This window comes from Pholis gunnellus (genome assembly GCF_910591455.1).
Source record: "Pholis gunnellus genome assembly, chromosome: 17".
In the NCBI taxonomy this organism is placed as follows: domain Eukaryota; kingdom Metazoa; phylum Chordata; class Actinopteri; order Perciformes; family Pholidae; genus Pholis; species Pholis gunnellus.
This window is the reverse complement of record NC_136544.1, coordinates 10418539-10438517: the sequence shown is the minus strand read 5'-3', so window position 1 is coordinate 10438517 and position 19979 is coordinate 10418539. Positions and strand designations below refer to the sequence as shown.

The 19979-nt window shown below is 45.0% G+C and overlaps 4 protein-coding genes across 5 annotated transcripts; 2 read left to right on the top strand and 2 right to left on the bottom strand.

Annotated features, from left to right (window-relative positions):
• Nucleotides 1-2242: 2242 nt before the first annotated feature.
• On the top strand, nt 2243-3451 carry ptger1c (prostaglandin E receptor 1c (subtype EP1); the record flags this gene model as incomplete). Its single annotated transcript, XM_079177289.1, has 2 exons — nt 2243-3106; nt 3215-3451. 2 exons carry the CDS (start codon nt 2243-2245, stop codon nt 3449-3451), a joined length of 1101 nt encoding a protein of 366 aa, XP_079033415.1.
• Nucleotides 3452-3817: 366 nt separating this feature from the next.
• On the top strand, nt 3818-10578 carry slc27a1a (solute carrier family 27 member 1a). 2 transcript variants are annotated; one of them, XM_079178382.1, is made up of 13 exons: nt 3818-4253; nt 4586-4753; nt 5628-6022; nt 6678-6845; nt 7109-7178; nt 7296-7387; nt 7490-7599; nt 7714-7923; nt 8005-8131; nt 8222-8359; nt 8536-8700; nt 8811-8957; nt 9516-10578. In XM_079178382.1, the coding sequence occupies exons 2-13, from the start codon at nt 4587-4589 to the stop codon at nt 9671-9673; spliced, it is 1947 nt and encodes a 648-aa protein (XP_079034508.1). In that variant the 5' UTR covers nt 3818-4253; nt 4586; the 3' UTR covers nt 9674-10578. The 2 variants fall into 2 exon arrangements, with proteins under 2 accessions (XP_079034508.1, XP_079034509.1); XM_079178383.1 differs by lacking the exons at nt 7109-7178; nt 7296-7387.
• Nucleotides 10579-10693: 115 nt separating this feature from the next.
• Nucleotides 10694-13409, bottom strand: trim35-13 (tripartite motif containing 35-13). Its single transcript, XM_079178385.1, has 6 exons — nt 13005-13409; nt 11991-12086; nt 11663-11893; nt 11553-11575; nt 11331-11449; nt 10694-11238 (listed from the first exon to the last, which is right to left on the bottom strand). Exons 1-6 carry the CDS (start codon nt 13404-13406, stop codon nt 10703-10705), a joined length of 1407 nt encoding a protein of 468 aa, XP_079034511.1. The 5' UTR covers nt 13407-13409; the 3' UTR covers nt 10694-10702.
• Nucleotides 13410-17379: 3970 nt separating this feature from the next.
• vac14 (vac14 homolog) lies at nt 17380-19845 on the bottom strand (the record flags this gene model as incomplete). The annotated part of the gene is made up of 1 exon (XM_079178381.1): nt 17380-19845. The coding sequence occupies exon 1, from the start codon at nt 19747-19749 to the stop codon at nt 17380-17382; it is 2370 nt and encodes a 789-aa protein (XP_079034507.1). The 5' UTR covers nt 19750-19845.
• Between the last annotated feature and the right edge of the window lie 134 nt (nt 19846-19979).

Genomic DNA, 19979 nt, shown 5'->3' with positions numbered 1-19979 from the left:
AATAAATAGTCAAACAATAAAGGTATAAAAAAATCGCAAAAGCAGCTAAAAATACAATATAATACACATTATTGCACATATGAGGTAAGAAGTGTGAAGAGTTTGTATTGCAAAGTATCTTTATTGCACACATGTACATTGATATTGCACATGAATGAATGAGTGGTTTTCCGGGTTTTTACACGGTATGTGTGGTCTATTTGGAGCAGTGTTGGTTGTGCACAGCGGGCAGGAAGGAAGGACCTGCCGTATCTCTCCTTCAAACACCGCGGATGAAGCAGCCGGTCACTGAAGGAGCTGCTTGGTGCTGTTAGTGTGTCCTGCATGAGGTGAGAGGTGTTGTCCATCAGGGATGATAGCTTAGCCATCATTCTCCTCTCTCCCACCGCTTCCACTGGATCCAGGGGGCATCCCAGGGCACTGCTGGCCTTCTTTACCAGTCTGTTTAGTCTCTTCCTGCCCCAGCAAACCACTCCATAAAAGATGGCTGATGCCACCATTGAGTCAGAAAAGGTCCTCAGGAGTGCTCCCTGCACTCGGAAAGACCTGCGTCTCCTCAGCGGATAGAGTCTTCTCTCTCCCTTTTTATAGAGTGCGTTTGTGTTGTCGGTCCAGTCCCGTTTATTATTCAAGTGAACACCCAGGTACTTATAGGATCTCACCATCTCAATGTCTATTTCCCTCTATGTTCACTGGTACAGGGGGAGAGTGTTTACACCGGCGGAAATCCATCACGAGCTCTTTGGTTTGTACATTATGTTTTTAAAGAAAGATGATAAAAACAAATTGACAGCTTGATCAGCTGTGAGTCACTGGTGTAGACTGGTGTTAACAAAGCAGACATGTTTCCAGATTCAACGGATTCTGTCTTACTAGAAGATGGACAAGAAGAACCAGATTGATTTTAGCTGCAGTTTTGACTTCCTTCTTGTTTTCTTATACAAAGACATGTCTGCTCCTGGAATCGATTGCCACTGAAGGGCTCTTCTGAGATGTCTATCCACGTACCTACTAAGAAAGTCTGTGCTCATTATTGCAGTGCCTCTGTGCAAAGGCTGCATCTGAAGAGGGAGAATCAATTAACCTGGAACAAATATCTGATGCATGATGTATGACAATAGGGTGAAAATTGCTAATGTACATCGGCACATCCTGCTGGTTGAAGCTTAATGATATCAAAAATCAAGTAGCAAAACAAATACAAGACTGTTGTTGCCACAGTTTGCTGTTTAAAATCATCCGCAAGTTTAGTTTCTCTTTAGGTTTGGTTCAAAGCATCTTAAGTGGTGATCAGTGATTGAAAGTTATTATGATTCATACATTTTAAAACCCCAAGGTCTCTCTTTCCAACACAGACAAACTGATGCACACTGATGGCATCGTGACAGTTCAGCCAAAACCAAAATAATGGAATGGAATAATGAGTTAGGGAACCAGTCAAGCGAGAAGTTGTGGAGCAGGAGCAAAAGATAAATAAGGAAGGTAGGTGTGTGGCAGGTGGGAGATCTGAGGAGTGGAAATAAATGTGGCAAAAGAAGAACATTTTGTGAAACAGAAACAAAGTCTGCTCTGAGAGCCTGTTGTGCAAACCGATGAAAAAATTACAAAAGTTCCCTACATTTCCACACCAAGTTTGTTAAAAGTTTGATAATCCTCTCCTCAGGGCGTCCACTTGGCTGCACAGTTTGTTTTGTATTTAAACCTGGTCTGAGTCCGTTGTCATGCGTCTCGCTACGAATCTTTCCACCCTCTGTGAAATATGACACACAGCATTAAACCCACTGCTGGAGACCGATGCTTCATGTGCATTTTCCATGAACAGTCGTGCTTTTTGAAGTTTGCATTTGTGAGGAAGCATCTATTCAAATGCAGGCAATTCATGCGTCAGCTTACTTGACACTTGAAAAAGATTCATCCACTCCTCTATATTATTGCCTGGGTAGCTCTTCTAATTAAGTTCCCTTGTTGTAATTAGTCTTTGAGTGGTCCAGAGAAATATGTATCATAGAATTCATTAGTACATAATTTAGCATTTAAGGCTTCTTCAACCTCTCTGTTATCCTGCTGTCTATTAATTACCCCAGACACCTTTTAGACGGCAGAACAGGATGACATAAAAACATTAGCTACAAAGTATCAATCAGTGGCTTTGTTTGAAGTAATGGAAGTATTTTATTCTCTGTAGATGACACTGAAGATGAGGACATCGTCTATATTCATGACTTCATTTTCTACCTCTTCTATGCCGTCCATCCTCCCCCTGAACCTGAGGATCAACTCCTCTGAGCCGCCCAGCCCCTGGCCGAGCAACAGCACCTGGCCACAAATCAAATCTTCAAGTTTGGGGATGTCGTGCTTCACTATGACATTCGGCGCCATCTCCAACCTCACGGCCCTGGGCATCCTGGCTAAGTCCCGTCTGCGATTCCGCCGCCAATCCAAAGCACCATTTCTGCTGCTGACGGTGGCTTTGCTTTTGGCTGACCTTGCAGGTCATGTGATCCCAGGCGCATTTGCTTTGTATCTGCACATAGAGCAGAGGTATAAAATACAGGCCGGGAAGCCCACCAAAGAATTCTGCCAGATTTTTGGAGCAAGTATGGTGTTTTTCGGCTTATGCCCTTTGCTGCTGGGTTGTGCCATGGCGGTGGAGCGCTGTGTGGCCATCACTCAGCCCTTTTTCCACGCCGCTATGATCACATTAAGTCACGTGTGGCGAGTTGTGTTATTTCTGTCCTCTCTTGCACTCGTGCTGGCAGTTCTACCTTTATTTGCTGTGGGCACTTACACTACCCAGTTTCCTGGGACGTGGTGTTTCTTGCCTATCCACGATCCACAGTCTACAGCTGATACCAATCTGGCTCTGGCCTTCTCCTGTCTGGGCCTCACTGCACTCACTTTGTCCCTACTCTGCAACATCCTGAGTGGTCTGGCATTGCTGCAGGCCAGATTGAAGTGCCCCAATGGTAATGCAAAATCGCCAGGCCGCAGCATTCGTCGTGCATCGTCCTCGTCTACCTCAATGTTTTGTTCACTGGATGTGGAGATGATGGCACAACTGGCAGTGATCACTGTGGTTTCCTGCGTATGCTGGAGCCCCTTTCTTGTGAGTACTCCTGTTTTGGTTTGCAGATGAATTCATTTAGTGATTTTTTCAGATGATAAAGTAACAGCTATACCTCATGAGTGATTCTGTGTGTCTCCTTCAATATAGATCCGCATTCTTGTGCTGCAGTTCAACCAAAGAACTTCAAACCACGAGAAAGATGGGTTCATTCTTCTGGGCTTGCGCATGGCCTCCTGGAATCAGATCTTGGACCCTTGGGTTTACATCTTACTGAGGAAGGCAGTGCTTTTCAGACTTTGTTGTGCTTTTTACGCACAGAGACCCACAGTGAGAGAAAATAGGTCCCGTGAAGACACACACAGGGAGGCTTTCAGTCTGCAATGACCATTGTGTTCTTAGACTTTTAATAAATTATTACTTTTGTGGTGTGGTGTGAAAAAAATGTCAACTTTGCTGTGTTTATTTTCAACGGGGCTTGATGGGGCCCATGGTCAGCATGCCAGCTGTGTGAATAAGGGATGGAATGAGACTTTCACAACATTTCACAACATTTAGTTAGTAGTCTGTGCCGGTGCTACTATCAATAGCAGCCACCTGCAAAACTGTTGGTTGGGCAAACAGGCGGGTTTAGTGTTGCCCAATCAGAATTGAGAGCCGCTTGACGAGCGCTGGGTTTAACGAATGGCTGAGCTGCTTTTGAAGCCTCATACCGGGGGTGGGCGGTGCTTCCTTTTGGCAGTGACTCCATTCAATATGGAGAACAGAAGATAGCCTGGCTCGCTCTGCATTTCGCTGCTCTCACTCCGTTCTCGGTCACTTTCGCTTATTTCGGACACAAGTTATGAACTCCCCACCCCCCGTAGATTTCCGCCGACGGGACTCGCGCACGTACGTTTGACAAGACAATCCAAATAACCGTTTGAATGTGAACTGTTCCTATAGCCTACTTAACGTCAGTTACAGCCTCACTGACGTAAACTGTTCCAACTGTAAAACTGTTGTAACACTTAACAAACTACTGGTTTCCCTTAAAAAAAAAAAAAAAAAAAACGCCGCATTATCATCTACGCCCTCGACATCCGGAGGAAGATTTGAATACTAAACAGTTTCCGCGGAAACAATTACGAAGTTGTGTCGAGCGGCGGGGTTACCGGGTGAAAGGTGACATCAGTCTGTTGACTCGTAGGTAAGTGGAGTGCAGTGCATGGATCTAATAACGTCAGATATGTGTGACCCGGAGTGATGGCTGTTTATAACTGCTCGGATGTGAGCTGGCTGTTGTGTGATAACTTTATCTCGGCTCCTGTCCTGCTAACTGTTTTAGCTATTACCTTAAAAGTTCGTTTGTAACGTCAGGCTACTTGTGCGTATACCAGCCTGCACTACCAGTAAATCCACCTCCTGAGAGAAACCCGTGTAGGCCAGAGGATCCAGCTCATGCCAGTTCTTCCATAAAAGCCCATCTTTCTCTCTCTTTCTCTCTTTTTCGCTCTCTCTCTCCATGTCCTCCATGACAAGAATGCACAATGCGGCGAGTGTGTCAGCCTCTCTGGGGTCCATGGGACTGCTGCGTCTCTTCGGGGTGTCCTGGTCCTGGAGTCTGGCAGCGGGCCTCGGGGTTTATCTGGGAACTAAAAGCTGGAAGTACTTCTACATTGCAGCACGCACGGCCAAGAGAGACATCAAGTAAGTTAAAATACAGTCCAAATATAGTTCTGATTCTGATTGATAAGTCAATATGATAATGGTTCAGTTGAATCGTATAGGGATGACATCTTGTATCAAGATGTGTTGATACATAAATACATCTAAATAGATAATAGCTAGGGCTGTCCTCGACTAAAGCAATTCGTAGTAATACTTCATACAATTTATATAATCGGCTGATCTGTGGAACTGATTCTCTCCACAAAGACTCACACAAATGCAAATTATTTGGAAAAAGTTATTCAGCATGAAATAAAGCATAACAAATCAACTAAAGAAATCTATTTTTGACCAAAATGACCGATTAGTCAACGAATCGACGAAGAGCACCGTCGTAATAACAAGTGCACACTAAACTCAAATTCATCCGAAAATGTGAAATGATAAAGAGTTCCGCTTCGGGAACTATTGTCTGATTACTGTGTATGTGTGTGCAATGCATGTAAACATTGTCAGTATATAGCTGGGAACATCTATTCATTTTGTTTCTTTATATTTCACTTGAAACTGTAATGCTCCTTTTGCACTTAAGTTCTTAATTAAATGAGAAAATACTTTTTATTTGTCAAGTATTTACAAAAAACATACAAAAAATAGGGTTTACCATATGGTTATGTCATATAGGACTATATAATTATTGAACCACCAGAACACGTTCTATATCGTGGTGTGTGTGTGTGTGTGTGTGTATATATATATATATATATATATATATATATATATATATATATCTATCGTTATCGAGATATGAAGTGACCTTTGTTGCGATAGACTCTGTCCGTATCGCCCAGCCCTCGTCCTGATCCTGCTTATACGTCTTCTCTCTTTGTCTCCCTCCTCCGCCCCTCACCAGTGGCCTCTATGTGCTGATGAGGGTGAAGATGGCTTTGTGGCGCTACATGCGCAACGGAAGCAACATTCCTTCCATATTCGCCCAGACAGTGAAGAGACACCCGAATAAACCAGCGCTCATCTATGAGGCCACGGGGGAAACGTGGACGTTCACCCAGCTGGACGAGCTGTCTAACGCGGTGGCCCACTGGGCCAGAGGTCAGGGGTGGGTCTCGGGCGACGTGGTGGCCCTCTTCATGGAAAGCAGGCCGCTGCAGGTGGCTCTTTGGCTGGGCTTGGCCAAGGTCGGGGTGGAGGCTGCGCTCATCAACTTCAACCTCCGCCACGATTCCCTCATGCACTGCATCGGGGTGTCGGGCTCACGCGCTATTGTGTTTGGAGCGGAGCTTGCTGATGGTAAGAATGTGTTACGCAAGGAAGGAGAAGTCGATCAGGAATTTAGGTTTTAATTCTTTATCAATGGAGGGTTACATTATAAAAACACAGGATAGTATCTTCACTCTTATGTAACTCACGTTTGGTTAACATTTTGTGTGTGTCGTCATGGGAAGTGGTCAACATTTTGTCCTGTGGTGTCACACTCTTAATATTCATTTAGTGGTGGAGCACTAACTGTGATAATGACCGTGTCTCCAGCTCGTCGTGTTGTCAGCAGGACATGCTGGCGCTGATCTCATTGCCAGTAATACGCCTCCTATGCCAGTTATTTATGAAATGAGTTAACATTTGATTCTGTTGGTTCTGTGTGTGTGACTTCACTACATCCACTGTGAGTGTGTGAGTTATTTTGACTCCTCTGCTTTTGTCTTCATGTTGTCACACAGGTCTGTCGTGTTTAACTTGTCAGTTTTATAGGCCTCATGGCTTCATCAATTATATAATAATAAAAAAGGATCATTTAATTAAGTCGCATTGTTACAACATAATTACATTACTGTCACTCACAATATGAAACATGTATTTACGTTCCTATTCAAACGAGAGAGCATGAACTAACCCGTCTGGTGTCCTCTCTTCCCGCCTCCCTCTTGGTCCTCTTACTGAATGTCAGCCATGTTGGAGGTGAGCTCCTCCAACGCCCAGTCCATGCTGCGGTTTAGTACAGGGGACCTCAGTGCAGAACATCTGGCTCGACTGGGTGCTCAACCTCTGGACCCAATTTTAGCGTCTTCACCTAGACATCCCCCCTCACCTTGTGTTCCCCACAAAGGCATGAACGGTGAGTGTCTTATCTATCACTGAAGAGGACTTCATATGCATGTTAATTATCACTTTCCCTTTTAAATACCACCTTCAAAGTATTTCCTTAAACTGTGTTTGGCTGAAAACTTTTATTTTTGCGTGGTGGTGGTGGTGGTGGTGGTGGTGGTGGAGTTGCCGCCCATGAAAACAATGACTATATTCTTGGGGTTCTCTGATGGCTGTATGGATCTTAAACTTCCGGTGTGCAACCGTAATGCTCTCTTGTATTCTCTTCTGCAGACCGCCTATTTTATATTTACACCTCCGGGACCACAGGACTGCCCAAGGCTGCCATTGTGGTACACAGTCGGTACGCCATTTACCACAAAAGAAAAAAAAAGAAAAAGCACCACTTTCCTGAGTTGTTACAGTTGCTGCAGTGCTAACGATAGACGTCTGAGAACTTCTCCTTTTCTTCCCACAACAGCTACTACAGAATTGCTGCTTTCGGGTACTTTGCCTTTCGCATGAGCCCTGTTGACATCATCTATGACTGCCTGCCTCTCTATCACTCAGCAGGTATATGACTGCAGGCTCAAGCTCTTGATGAATACAGTTCCCCCCCCCCCCTCCCCTTTTTAAGCTTGCATAACCGAAGTGTTAGCTTTCTCTTCTTGCCAGGTAATATCATGGGCGTCGGTCAATGTCTGATCCACGGCCTCACTGTGGTAGTGAAGAAGAAATTCTCTGCCAGCCGCTTCTGGGAAGATTGCATTAAGTACAACTGCACTGTAAGAGCTGATGCTCGGAAAAACATTGACAAGTGCCATAATTTAATGTAATCAATAACTCTAAAGCACAAATGCTGAACTAGCCCCAATAACAACACTGCTCTCCTGTTGTAGATAGTGCAGTATATCGGGGAAATCTGCCGCTACCTTCTATCTCAGCCAGTGCGGCCGTCAGAAAGAGGCCACAAAGTTCGGCTGGCGGTGGGAAACGGGTTGCGCCCCAGTGTGTGGGAGGCCTTCACGGAGCGTTTTAGGGTGAAGCAGATCGGAGAGTTCTATGGAGCGACCGAGTGCAACTGCAGCATTGCCAACATGGATGGCAAGGTCAGCAATCCGTGTGTCACTTTGTGTGTCTTCCCCGGTGAAATGTGAGTGTGAGTTTATCAGGATTTGTTTTCCTTGCAGGTGGGAGCCTGTGGATTCAACAGTCGCATTCTCCCCAACGTGTACCCGATCCGTCTGGTGAGGGTGGACGAGGACAGCATGGAGCTGGTTCGTGACAGCCGGGGGCTCTGTGTGACTTGCCGCCCTGGTAACTAATACCTAATATTTCAATAATGTGTTTTTTTTTAGTTGTAGTATGTGATTGCTAACTGTGTTAACTGATCTCCATGTCTCGCAGGGGAGCCAGGACTGCTGGTGGGTCGCATCAACCAACAGGACCCATTACGGCGTTTTGACGGCTACGCTAACCAGGACGCTACGAGGAAGAAGATAGCTCACAATGTCTTCAAGAAAAATGATTCCGCATATCTATCAGGTTACCAATCCAACTTTGATTGCTGTTATATTGTACATAACACTCCACACAACCTGCCGTGTTCAAACTAAAGAAAGACTAAAAATAATAGCAATGTCGAAATGCCAAGCATCCTTTGTCGGGGTGTTTTTGACCCACGGTTGTTCATTATTTTGCCATCCATATGTCTACCCTAGGAGACGTGCTGGTGATGGATGACATGGGCTACATGTACTTCCGTGACCGCAGTGGAGACACGTTCCGCTGGCGAGGAGAGAACGTCTCGACCACCGAGGTGGAAGGCGTGCTCAGCAGTCTCCTGGGTCAGACTGACGTGGCTGTGTACGGCGCGGTGGTGCCAGGTGATGGTTAACTTTGTATGCTGCTTTCAACATCACCTTGGGGGCCATTACTGTTATTTGACTGTACTCGCTACTTAACAAGCATTTCTTTCCGTCACACGTCGTACCAGGTGTGGAAGGTAAGGCAGGCATGGCTGCCATCGCAGACACCACGGGGAGCTTTGACTGCAACAGTTTCTTGCAGAAAGTCCAGCAAGCTCTTCCTTCGTATGCCCGGCCCGTGTTCCTGCGGATCTCCCCACATGTGGACACCACAGGTCAGTGGCAGATCTAGAGAAAAATACTCATGGGGTAGCAAGAGGGTGGCATGTAGACTTTAAGGGGTGGCAGATGTATGTATATATTTATTTTTGCTGATTTGATCGCAAAACAATCACAAAAAGCCCCTGAATGAAGATAAATCAAAACATTAAGTGAACTTAATCCGTCCCTCATACAATCAAACAGGAGTTAGCAACAATAAAATCAAAGACCATCAGCAGTTGCTGTGTATAGCCAAGACCGGGAGAGGCTGCACAGAAAACCCTACAATCAATGGCTGTAGTCTCTGTGACTACAGCCTATGGCTGTAACCCTGTGTGTCCTCTCGCGGTTCCTGGCACCAAACTGTGGCGTCTAGGGGTGTCATCTCCTGCTGCATTCACTTGCACTCGGACATCAGAGGTTTGCTCTTGTAAATCTGACCAGCCACAACTTTTCAAAAATGTTGTAATTGGATTGTCTGAAACTGATATTTCTCCTGAGTTCATAAAAATGCTAACCATCACAGATGATTTTGTTTAATCTGTTTTATGTATCTCCACATCCCCGCATAGGTACATTTAAAATCCAGAAAACCCGGCTGCAGAGGGAGGGATACGACCCACGTCTCACCACAGACCAGATCTACTTTTTGAATACTAGAGCTGCATGTTATGAGGCAGTAGACGAGGAGCTCTACAACGCTATAGCGGAGGGAAGAATGTCTCTATGACATGGAGGCCGTAGCAGGGCAGTCGTGGGGCCTCAGTTAAAGAGATGCTGTAGAGAGGATAACGTATGCAAACGCCGGTGTCAGGATCAGTCAGTGTTGGTGCACCACCTGCCTGGATTTTAACCTTTCAGGGGAACAGAGTGGAGAAGACTACTTACATAGAATTACATGGAGAATAGTTACAGATGCGGTGTTAACACTGTATGAGTAACACACCAGGACATAATAAGAGGGTATTTATTCCCTTTAATAACTTGTTTTTAATTATGAAATGAACACCTCAAAAAGCCTTTGAGCATCACCGCACATAGAGTGGGTATCTCCCGTTTGAAATAGCACACACGTTACAATAATGTGCTTAGGACAGAAGGGTGTAGCATCAACAAACTCTGTTACGGGTTATATTCCCATTTCTGAAATATGTCGCAGGACTAAGTCTTTGTAGGTTTAGGCAATACTTGAGTGTGAAGCTACGGAGTTACTGATGTGTGGTTGGATGAGGCGGGAAGACCAGACTTCAACATGCAGTACATATGGCTACTAGATAAAACACTAATCATAGTCTCTTTTTTTTTTAATACAATGGAAAACTAATCTCACTTTTCATGTTTGAACAACACCGGCACACTTTTGCAAACTCACAAAAGTTGTTACTCTATGTGCCTTATATGAAACATATCAGATCTATGTTTCGTGTTTCTACGCTTTTCTTGGCGAGGAGCTCAAAAGATTCTGAAATCACTGTCGTGATTTTGTGTCATGCAAAGCTGAGTCACCCGAGGTGACTGTCATTTTATGTAACAAATATCAGTGTAGTAATATATTGGTGTTAAAGCTATTTACAATTTCAGATCTCACAGACTACATTTGTTTTTGTTGTAACTCAAATTAAATATTTTAAAACATGTCTGTTTCATGTCATTCATTAAAAACAAAAAAAAAGCTTGTATCAAGCTGGAGCAGCCCTTCATCTCTTTCATTGGGTCATTTTGATGCATACAACGTTTGGCAATATGTCTCCAATGTAAACTAGTCTATTGACAAGTATATCCTCGAGGGTAGGATTTTCAGTGGGTGCTCTTTGCAGGCAGAGCAGAAGTAGGGAAAGGCTCTGGGCGTGACGACGTCTTTGAAGATGTAGAGAGGCACTCGCTCTCCAGGGTCGTAAAACGTCACCTTGCCTCTGTCCATGTCTAAAACTACTCTTATCACTTCTGGCGTCTTAGTCATGTTCAGAGGCTCCCATGGTGCCGTGCAGGCCTTGTGCTCGCTGTTGCGGAACCTTATAGTCCAGAATCCCTCTGCTGGTGTCAGGACGTGCTTGCCCTTCCTGTTGATGGAGTCGCTGGCTACTCCCACCACCCAGTAGGTGTTGTCCTTTACCTCCACGTCCCAGCTGTGGCGTCCAGAGGTGTAGCCCTCAGCAGCCAGCATCTCGGCGCTTATGTCGAAGCGCTCCGGGTTGTCTGGCAGCTTGAAAATCTGGGTCGAGTTCTGCACGACTGTGAGATCCTCTGAGATGATGAAGCAGCTAGCGGCTGTGTTTGGATCCAGAATCACAGGATCTTTAGAGAAAAAAACAAACCAGGTAGAAGTTACTAATGTGGGAGAAGAGCCGGTCGATAAAACGTGGCTAGTCATTGTTTGAGGAACTCACTGTATTTAACTACGCTCTTCATCTTCTCCCACACTTTGAATTTCAGAGAGCCCAAGTGCTTGGCAACATCAACCAGAGCATCATAAGTAATTTGTGGATCAACAGAAGTTCGCCAAGTTCTGAAAAGATACTTAAGCAGTTAGTTGTTGAGAATTGTGTCTGGAGAGCTATATTATCCTAAAATATTCTGAGCTGCATCCAAGACGTTGAGTGAACACTTACCTCCTTATTGTTTCCTTGTAATTCTGAAAACAAAATGCAAGAGAACAACTTAAAACCACTTCTGGTTAAAATTTGCTCTACAAACTGTCTGAAGCAATGTTCTCATCTACCTTAAGAAATGGGATATCTTGAGAATCCATCTCCCGTTCCACTAATATGATGGTGTTCGAGAGAAGTGTAATTTCCTCGTTCATCTCTTCAAACCTCTGGTTAACTGCCAGATTCTTCTCATCCGCCTCGGCCTTTAAAGCTGAGAGTCTGGCGGCCTCCTGCTCCTTCAGGAAACGGTGAAGGGCTTCAAATTCATCTCTGATCTGTGTTTCGGTGTGTTCGGCCTGGTTCTGGAGAGAGACGTGATTGATGGGTAATCATTGCCTTCACACCGTGGCCCTCGAGTACGTTCAAAGTAACATTATGTACTGATGGAACTGACGGTACCTTGACATGTTGTGCCATTTCCTCACAGGCTATTTTCGACTTCTTGTACAGTTGCAACTTCTCTTTTAAAGGCAGCAGCGCACTCTTCAGTTCCTCCTATAAAGTTAGTGACAGGGCATCAACACTTGGGACAAGGTCACTCTGGCACACGGCCCAGCTGTCGCCACAATGTGGGGCTTTCAGCTGCCACATACTCTTCCATAACAGCATTAAATGCAAAGCTGCACAATGCAGCAGCAGCAGCATCAAGTTAATGTGGCAAATCCAGAGGAAAGGATCCAATGTCCTGGTAACATTAGAAATACAGAGCTCATGCAAGTTAGGATCAAGACAGGGACACAATATGGCAACAATAGATTCATTTTATATTAGTACTCAAGATGTTATGTTATCAGGAGGAGGGTATAGGATAAATGAAGTTTCATAGAAACCTTCTGGGAATCAAGTTTCAGTCCTTTCGAGACCCCCAGTGGCAACAGCAAACCATAAATATAAATCTATTATTAGAATGTGACTGAACTCTGCTAAACACCTCCAACATTTCAGGCTTAGAGCAGCATAAAGGTAGTATTCAAATAGAAATGACATTTTTTTTTTTGGTCAAAAACACAATATTGACAAGCTGTAAATTGAAATAATGTCCATGTTTGGTGAATGAAGGATAGCCTTTGAGATTTAATTTGCTAAATGTTTAGCTAATCAATTGAGATCGTCAAATTTAGTGAATCGTCGTCCAATTTGAATTGTGACGGCTCGGCCACAAAAGTGAGTATTGTTATATTGTTGACTTTAGATACTAGTCAATAAAGACAGACATAACATTCAGCATCCAAACACAACAGGTATTTCAATAGATGTTTCTTCATCATTGATTCCAGCTGCTATCATCAGTAGAAAAACAGAGGAAGATGTTTTGGGAAATTCAAGATTTCCCAAGTAGCTGATGCTGAAGATATTGAGAATCTGCCACCACAGTGAAATACTGGGGTGACCACCCCTGTAATTTTAACTTACCTTACAGTCATAAGCACCTTCCCTAATGGGATAGAGCCTGTGGCCAGTGTGCGCAGCTGTTTTCCCACACACACCACAGATTGGCTCCAAGTCTTCCAAGCAGAACAATGTGAGCTTTTCTCCGTGCTCCTTACACGCCTCTGGGTCATTCTTGCTCCTGTCCGCCTTGAAGGATTCACAGGACTTCTCCAGCACAGTGCTCACCACGATTTGCTCCATGGAGGAACGGCGCCAGCACAGAGGACAGCTGTGTGAATCCTCACCGCCTTGTGTCTCCCAGCTGTCTTTTAGACAAGATTTACAGAATCTGTGTCTGCAAGTGAGCACCACTGGCTGACTGAGAATGTGTCCACAAACTGGACAGGAAAGGTCATCCTCAAGATGAGCACGTCTGGTGGCCATTTGTCTTCACGGGACTTTGATGAGACGGGAGGCTCCTCCCATCTCTCTGGAAGGTTACCTCAGCTTGACCTCAGAAATAAGTGTTGATACCTCAGCTCCTAAAGTCATATCCCGTGATATGCTGCACTGTGTTGAGCATGCACATCCCGCCTTCTCAAATAAACACCACACACCTCAAAGGGGGGGAAAGAAAATAACTTGGCTTAACATTTGGGAGAGTGTATCCCTGCAGATCAGAGCAAAGAGCACACTAACACAATGATGACAGAAGAGTATGGTATGCTGTGATCGCTAAGTTATGTGAGAAGTCTGTTGAAACAAACTGTCACAGTGTAATGGAAGGGTTTGCGGAGAAACAACATCCAAAAGAAGACTGGGCGAGGATATAAATAGACAGAAGTTACCGATTTGGACTGAAGTTATGTGGGTAAAGAAATGTCCTGCTGCTGACCATTGGAATGTCTTCACAGTCAAGTTTAGCTTCGAGCAACAGCTTTTTAAGAATTCAAACACGTTTTTTTTTAGAGCAAATAGAGGGTATTGCAGACCACGGTGTTCACACGGTAGCTTGGTCTTGAAGGTTCATTTGTCAATTTCAAAAGAATGTAACAGTAAATTGACCTTATGTGGGCCGTAATCAAGTATTTTGTTGTCGGTATTAGTTTACTAGAATGAGTGCTGTTGTGCCAAAAATAGAGCAAGAGTGTGTATGTAGAGATAGAAAGGGAACACTATCCTACCATTAGAAAACGCTGTGTAAACCAGTGCTGCGCCAACTCTTGCATTTGCTGTATGGTAGCTTTTAAATCTCACACACACACACACACTCTGCTAGCATTCACAGTCAGCTTTAAACCATGCAGGTAGGACACGTATTAGAGTGTGTACTGTATCTGTAGCAAGCATACTGTAGCAAAGTCCCCTATTCTCTTTTATTTTTCACCTACCTGACTTCATTTCCTCTCCTTTCTTCATCAACAATTGACTCTTGTTTTCACCCTTTGTCACTCCTCATTTAGCTGATTAAGTTCACCTGATCACTCCGGTGATTCACTCCCTCCTCTCTCTTTTGACCTTTGCATGGAGCGGAAGTTTTGGTAAGAGGAGTTTATTACTCTTTAGGTCTCATCCAATGTCCGTGGTAATTGACTGAGAACTTCATTCATCCTTATTTCTTTAAAATAAACAAACGAGAGTAATTTGACTTATTACGTCAAGTTATAATCTTGGATTTGTTTGTTTCAGATACACCAGCCCATGTGTGTCTTGTGCTCGCTGAATGTTTTTGAATTGAGTTTTGGAGAAAATACATTGCATTCTGACCCGATGCAGCCGACGATAGCGCGCTTTTCATTTTAACCCTCATAATTAACGCATGCATTGGTTACTTGAGGCTGCCAGAGTGGTAGCGGCTCTGCATTTGGTCACTGGACAGATGTCGGATATTTCTTCTCTTATTTAAAGTCAGTTTATGTGTTTAAATATTTCGGTAGATGAATTCGTAGCTGTTTTAATTTGGTAAAATAGTTCAGCTGTTTTTGATCTTAAAATGAGTCATTAGTTGAAGACGTTAATAAACTGAAAACGCTTTCAAACTGTCAGACTACATTAATTGGGAAAAGACAGATGGATTTCTTTGCTGTTTGGGTTTACACACATCAGTGAGTGTGTGCATGCAGGACTGTCATACTGAGGCAAACACACAAATAATGAGGCTGACAGACATTTCACTACAGTGCACATTTCACTGAGCCCATGGGGAGTAGCAGGGAGTCCTCAGTTGTGAAACAGAAGTTTTTTTACGTTTTTCTTTGCAAGACTGTAAAGGTTTTCTAGTTCAGTTTTCAATTTCCCATATGACTGGGAATAATCAGTGTATTCTGAGGATCATTCTTCATGTTTAAGTATTATCAAATGTATGCTCAACGCTTTTTAAAATAGAATAGATTTATTCCAGCTTACCGTATGATCCTTGAATGCCTCCTTTATGGGATACACTCTGTGATTCATATGCAGGCCTATTGTGTGGCATGTAGAGCAGACAGGCTCCAGATCGGCGACGCAGAGGAGAAACAGCCGCTCTCCGTGTGCTTTGCATGATTTACGTGGAAGTCCTAAGCGCGTTTTAAAGCAGAGGGGACACTGTTTAAAGCCATGTTGTATCCGGAAGGACTCCACACAACCGTCACAAAAGCTGTAATCACAATCGATGCAGCAGAGGACCACCGAAGTCAGGAAGATTTCCCCACACACGGCGCAGTAGGAATCGTCCACAGCCTGACCTGAGACGTCAACCTCCATCTGTGAGATGTAATGCAGCACTGATGGGGAGTGCCACAGTAAAACCTATATTCCCTCTGAACGTACCGTATGTGCCATTGGTATTCGACTGCATATGGCCCTGCTGCAGGAGAGAAAGGGAGACCCGGCTCCTCTAGTTTCATCATAAATAAACTTGCAAGTTAAAGGCAGGCTTTCAGCTCGGCCATGTTTCAAACCATGCGACTAAAATACTGGATAGCAATGCAGGAACTCTTGTAAAGTTCAGTTATTTATTTCTTAAACTTTGAGTTTAACTTCTTTTTATGCGGTTTCCTTAAGGGAAAATTGCAGTTACTGCAAATCTAAAATACAATTCCTTTTAATTTACATATATATATGTATATATATATACATATATATATGTAATTGTTAGTACCATTCACATTTTGCATGGAATATGTTATGGTTTAGAAAGCATTTAAAGTGTTTGATATTCTAAAGCAGATCCTCTTCAATGCAATTCATTGTGAACGTTCATTTTCTTCGATAGAGTCCCGTCTGTTACAAGTTCATGACCACAATTAAAACCTATACGCAAAGTTAACCGAGTGCATTTACACAATTTAAAGTCAAATTGATTTAATAATGGACATTTGGAGCTGGATGTATAATAAGTCTTATGCTAAATAAAATGACTTTTCAAAAAGCTGCAGGATGTAACACAGATGGGGAAAAAGGCCAATAATGTGTCTGCTACTGTCTTCTGCCCTCACATTTGTAACCAGTACTTCTAATGACAAGTTGTGTATATGGATGAGGAAAAAAAACAATACATCTTTAATCACATGGTCCACTTTATTGATTTTCACACAATAACAACAAGTGTGCATCTATTCAAGAATGCAAGACAAACTGCACAAGGACAAATATATATATTTACTGAATAATAAAGAAATGGAATTAAAAGCTGAAGGTGTGTGTACGGTGACATTTATGATCCGCTAACAAAGAAATGAGACGCAACAACATGGGCCGACACAGAATTAATGCAAGAGTTCAATCATCCGTGGCTTCCAGAGTTTAAAGTCTTCGTTGAGCCGGATCAATACGCTTTCACGTGAGATTTCTTCTCCGGCCGACAAGAGATTAAGGCAACCCTGAACACGCGCTCTACTCACACCGCTTAGCATGACGCGTCATGAAAAGACTGTGGTTCACGTGGACATTAAATGACAACGTGTGTCCTTTAACACTGAAATGTGTCAGATTTCACCTGCAGCACTGTGAACATTTAACGGTAAAATAAGTCTCAGCTGCTGATGGGGCATGATGGAAATTCAGGATATGGTCATATCATCACCACCACCTGTGATGATGTATGAGATTGTATGGACATTCTTTAAAATCTTCACAGAAAGTGGTTTCTATTAATTAGCATGTGAATAGTCTGACGTGTGTTAAATGTCTCTTCTGTTTTAAAATGTTTTTTCCCTGTATTTTACATAACATTCTCAAATTACAAACAAATCATTGTTTCCTGACTATCCAGTGATGTGATAAGACAGTTTTTCAATCATAATTAATACTTTTTGGCTTCAACATTAACTTAATCTTAACATAACATAATCTTGTGTATATATATATATATATATATATATATATATATATATATATATATATATATATATATATATATAGTGACACAGTGACTTCACATCAGCTTCCTGTCGGGGTGATCAGAGGCCCGTCCAGAGCGTTGGTGTCGGACCTCCAGGTGTTTGCTCTGAACGCGGTCAAAATGCTGGAGCAGCTCGTTGTAATCCACCTGAGAGTGAGAGGCACGTTTGGAGACTTGCTGCTTCGAGTCCATGTACTTGGACTCGTCCACAGTCCTCATGAGCTCCGGGTTGGGGACGCACCGCAGGCGGTGGGAGAGCAGCTGGAAGGCCTGGCTCTGTGGCAGCAGCATCAGCAGGCCGTACAGTGCCTTTATCAGGTAGGGGTTGTTCTCCACGTCCAGGAGCTGCAGGCGCAGGTAGGTGAAAATGGGGCTTTCGATGAGCTGCACCAGCTTGTCGACCTCCATCAGGAAGTCTACCGTCACCTCCAGGTCTCCGAACTTCTGGATGAGATCGTAGGCGTGTTTGTAGTTCTGCGTGAGGAAACAGAGCGACACGGTGGCCACGGGGTTGTGGCACCACGAGCGATACAGGCAGCAAAACAGAGCGCAGCTCTCCTGAGTGCGCAGGTCTTTCAGCTGGTTGCGCAGCTGGAAGAGCTCGGCCGAGGTGAGCAGGATGGTGTTGAGCGTCTGCACCATGGTGGAGGCAAATTTCAGGTCCTCCTCCTTCAGCAAGATGTCCGCCATGGAGTGGAAGATATTCTCCGCGTGAAGCAACAGACAGAGCTGCCGGATGATGAAAGCGCCTCTGTTCTCCAGAAGCTTCCGCTCCAGGCTGAAGCGTTTCAGCAGGTTGATCATGAACTTGTAAAAATAGGAGTTCATGCTGGGAGTGGACGGGGACGAGTCCACCGTTTTGGCGGCCGGGCCGGGCGGCTGTCCCGCCTTGGCGCTCTCTGGGACCTTGAGCTCCAGCTTGTGGTCCGTGCTGTCGCAGGAGCCGACTTGGTCCGTTTGGCCAGCAGGAGACGACGCTATCTCGGCCAACACCTCCAGATCCTTCAGTATCACCTCGTCCGACTCGTCCGACAGCGTTTTCAGCAGCATGGGAAACAGGCCGTCGGTGTGGCGGAACATTTTGCGTGGCGTCTTGATGTAGAGGTGGTAGAGCCATTTGAGCACGGCTATGCGGGTCATCATGCCGGTGGAGGAGTCGTGGAGGTGCCGGTCCAGCACCTGAACGATGCCGTCCAGGTCCAGCGTTACCTGAGGCCTGTCGGCGCTGGCTGGAGTGAAGAAGCTGATGTTACTGAAACCAACGGACTCTTGTGACGCATTCAGCATGTCATTGCTGTCTGTCTCCGTCTTGGGCTGGCCGTTTTCTTTGGACGGCGAGCCCGTATTCCCACTTTTCTCCTCATCCTCTTCCTCGTCATCTTCGGGAGTCACCAGCTTCATCAGGCTGTGATTACAGGCACTGGCTGTTTCTTTGGTGTTCTTCTTCCGGTCATCGTAGGAGAGGCAAGGCAGCACTGCAGTTAGGATGCCAGAGGAGTAGGGGAGAACCGCTCTGCCCGCAAGTTGGATGAACTCTCTCATCCAGGTCATGGCCGTCAGCTGGATCAGGTCGTTTGTGAGCTTGCTTTCATCTGCAACCTGGCAGTGGATGACCAGGATGTTGGCCATCTCGGCAAACTTCACACTGGAGGGCGTCTTCTTAATCTCCTTCAGAAACTCTCCGAGCACCACCTCACACGTTCTGCGGATCTCCTTGCTGTTGTCTCCCAGGATCTGGAAGAGCCCGTCCAGGATCTCGGGGAGGTAGTCCAACAGGTTGATGTCCGGCACCGACTCCAGGACGTGGATCCAGGAAATAATAAACTGCCGAGCGTATTGATTATTGGAGTAGATTCTCTCTCTGAGCAGGGGGACGAACGCCACGAGGTCAAACTTATTGCTTTCTGTCACAATGTCTTTCAGCAGCCTGTCCAGGAGTTCAGACCCGCTTTTCACGTTGGGGTCTGGGTCTGCTGCGAGCTTGCTGAGACCGTCAAAGAGCAGGTTGAAGTGGGGCAGCACGGCCCCCCTGGCCACCTTCACTATATTATAGAGGGCCTCGCAGGCATAGTAGCGCAAGCGGCTGTCTGAGTCATTAAAGCACGTGAGCACAGGCTCAATAAGCTCCTTCAAGTACAGTCCGGAGTCCTTGCCGAGGGCGATGGAGCAAGCAGCCAGTCCAATGAGGCCCCCCTTCCGGCTGTGGGGGTGCTGGGAAAGCGCAAACTCCGACGCCAGGATCTGGATGACATGTCTGATTTGAGTGGAGTTGTTCTGAGCCACGAACTCCCGCACCAGTTTCTCTATTTCCAGAGCCGCGACTTTCCTCTTCTCGTACAGTTTATCATTCAGAGCCCTGACGATGTTGGGCGTCAGGGGCGCGAAGTCCTTCTCCGTGTTCATGTTCGCAGCTGCGGTTGCACCGGGTCCCGTCTACTGAGGTCTACGTTGAAGTCGCGGAGGAATCAGTCCTGCGTGTATGACCATTTGTTCGGAGAAAAACACATCTGTTTCACCGGGGAACCAGGAAGCCTCGTAATAACGAGCAGCTGACCGGTTGCATCCGCCGGAAACGCGTCACGGTTGCAACGCGTATTTAGGTCCCGCTCTACGAGAGAACCGTTAGTTCAAAT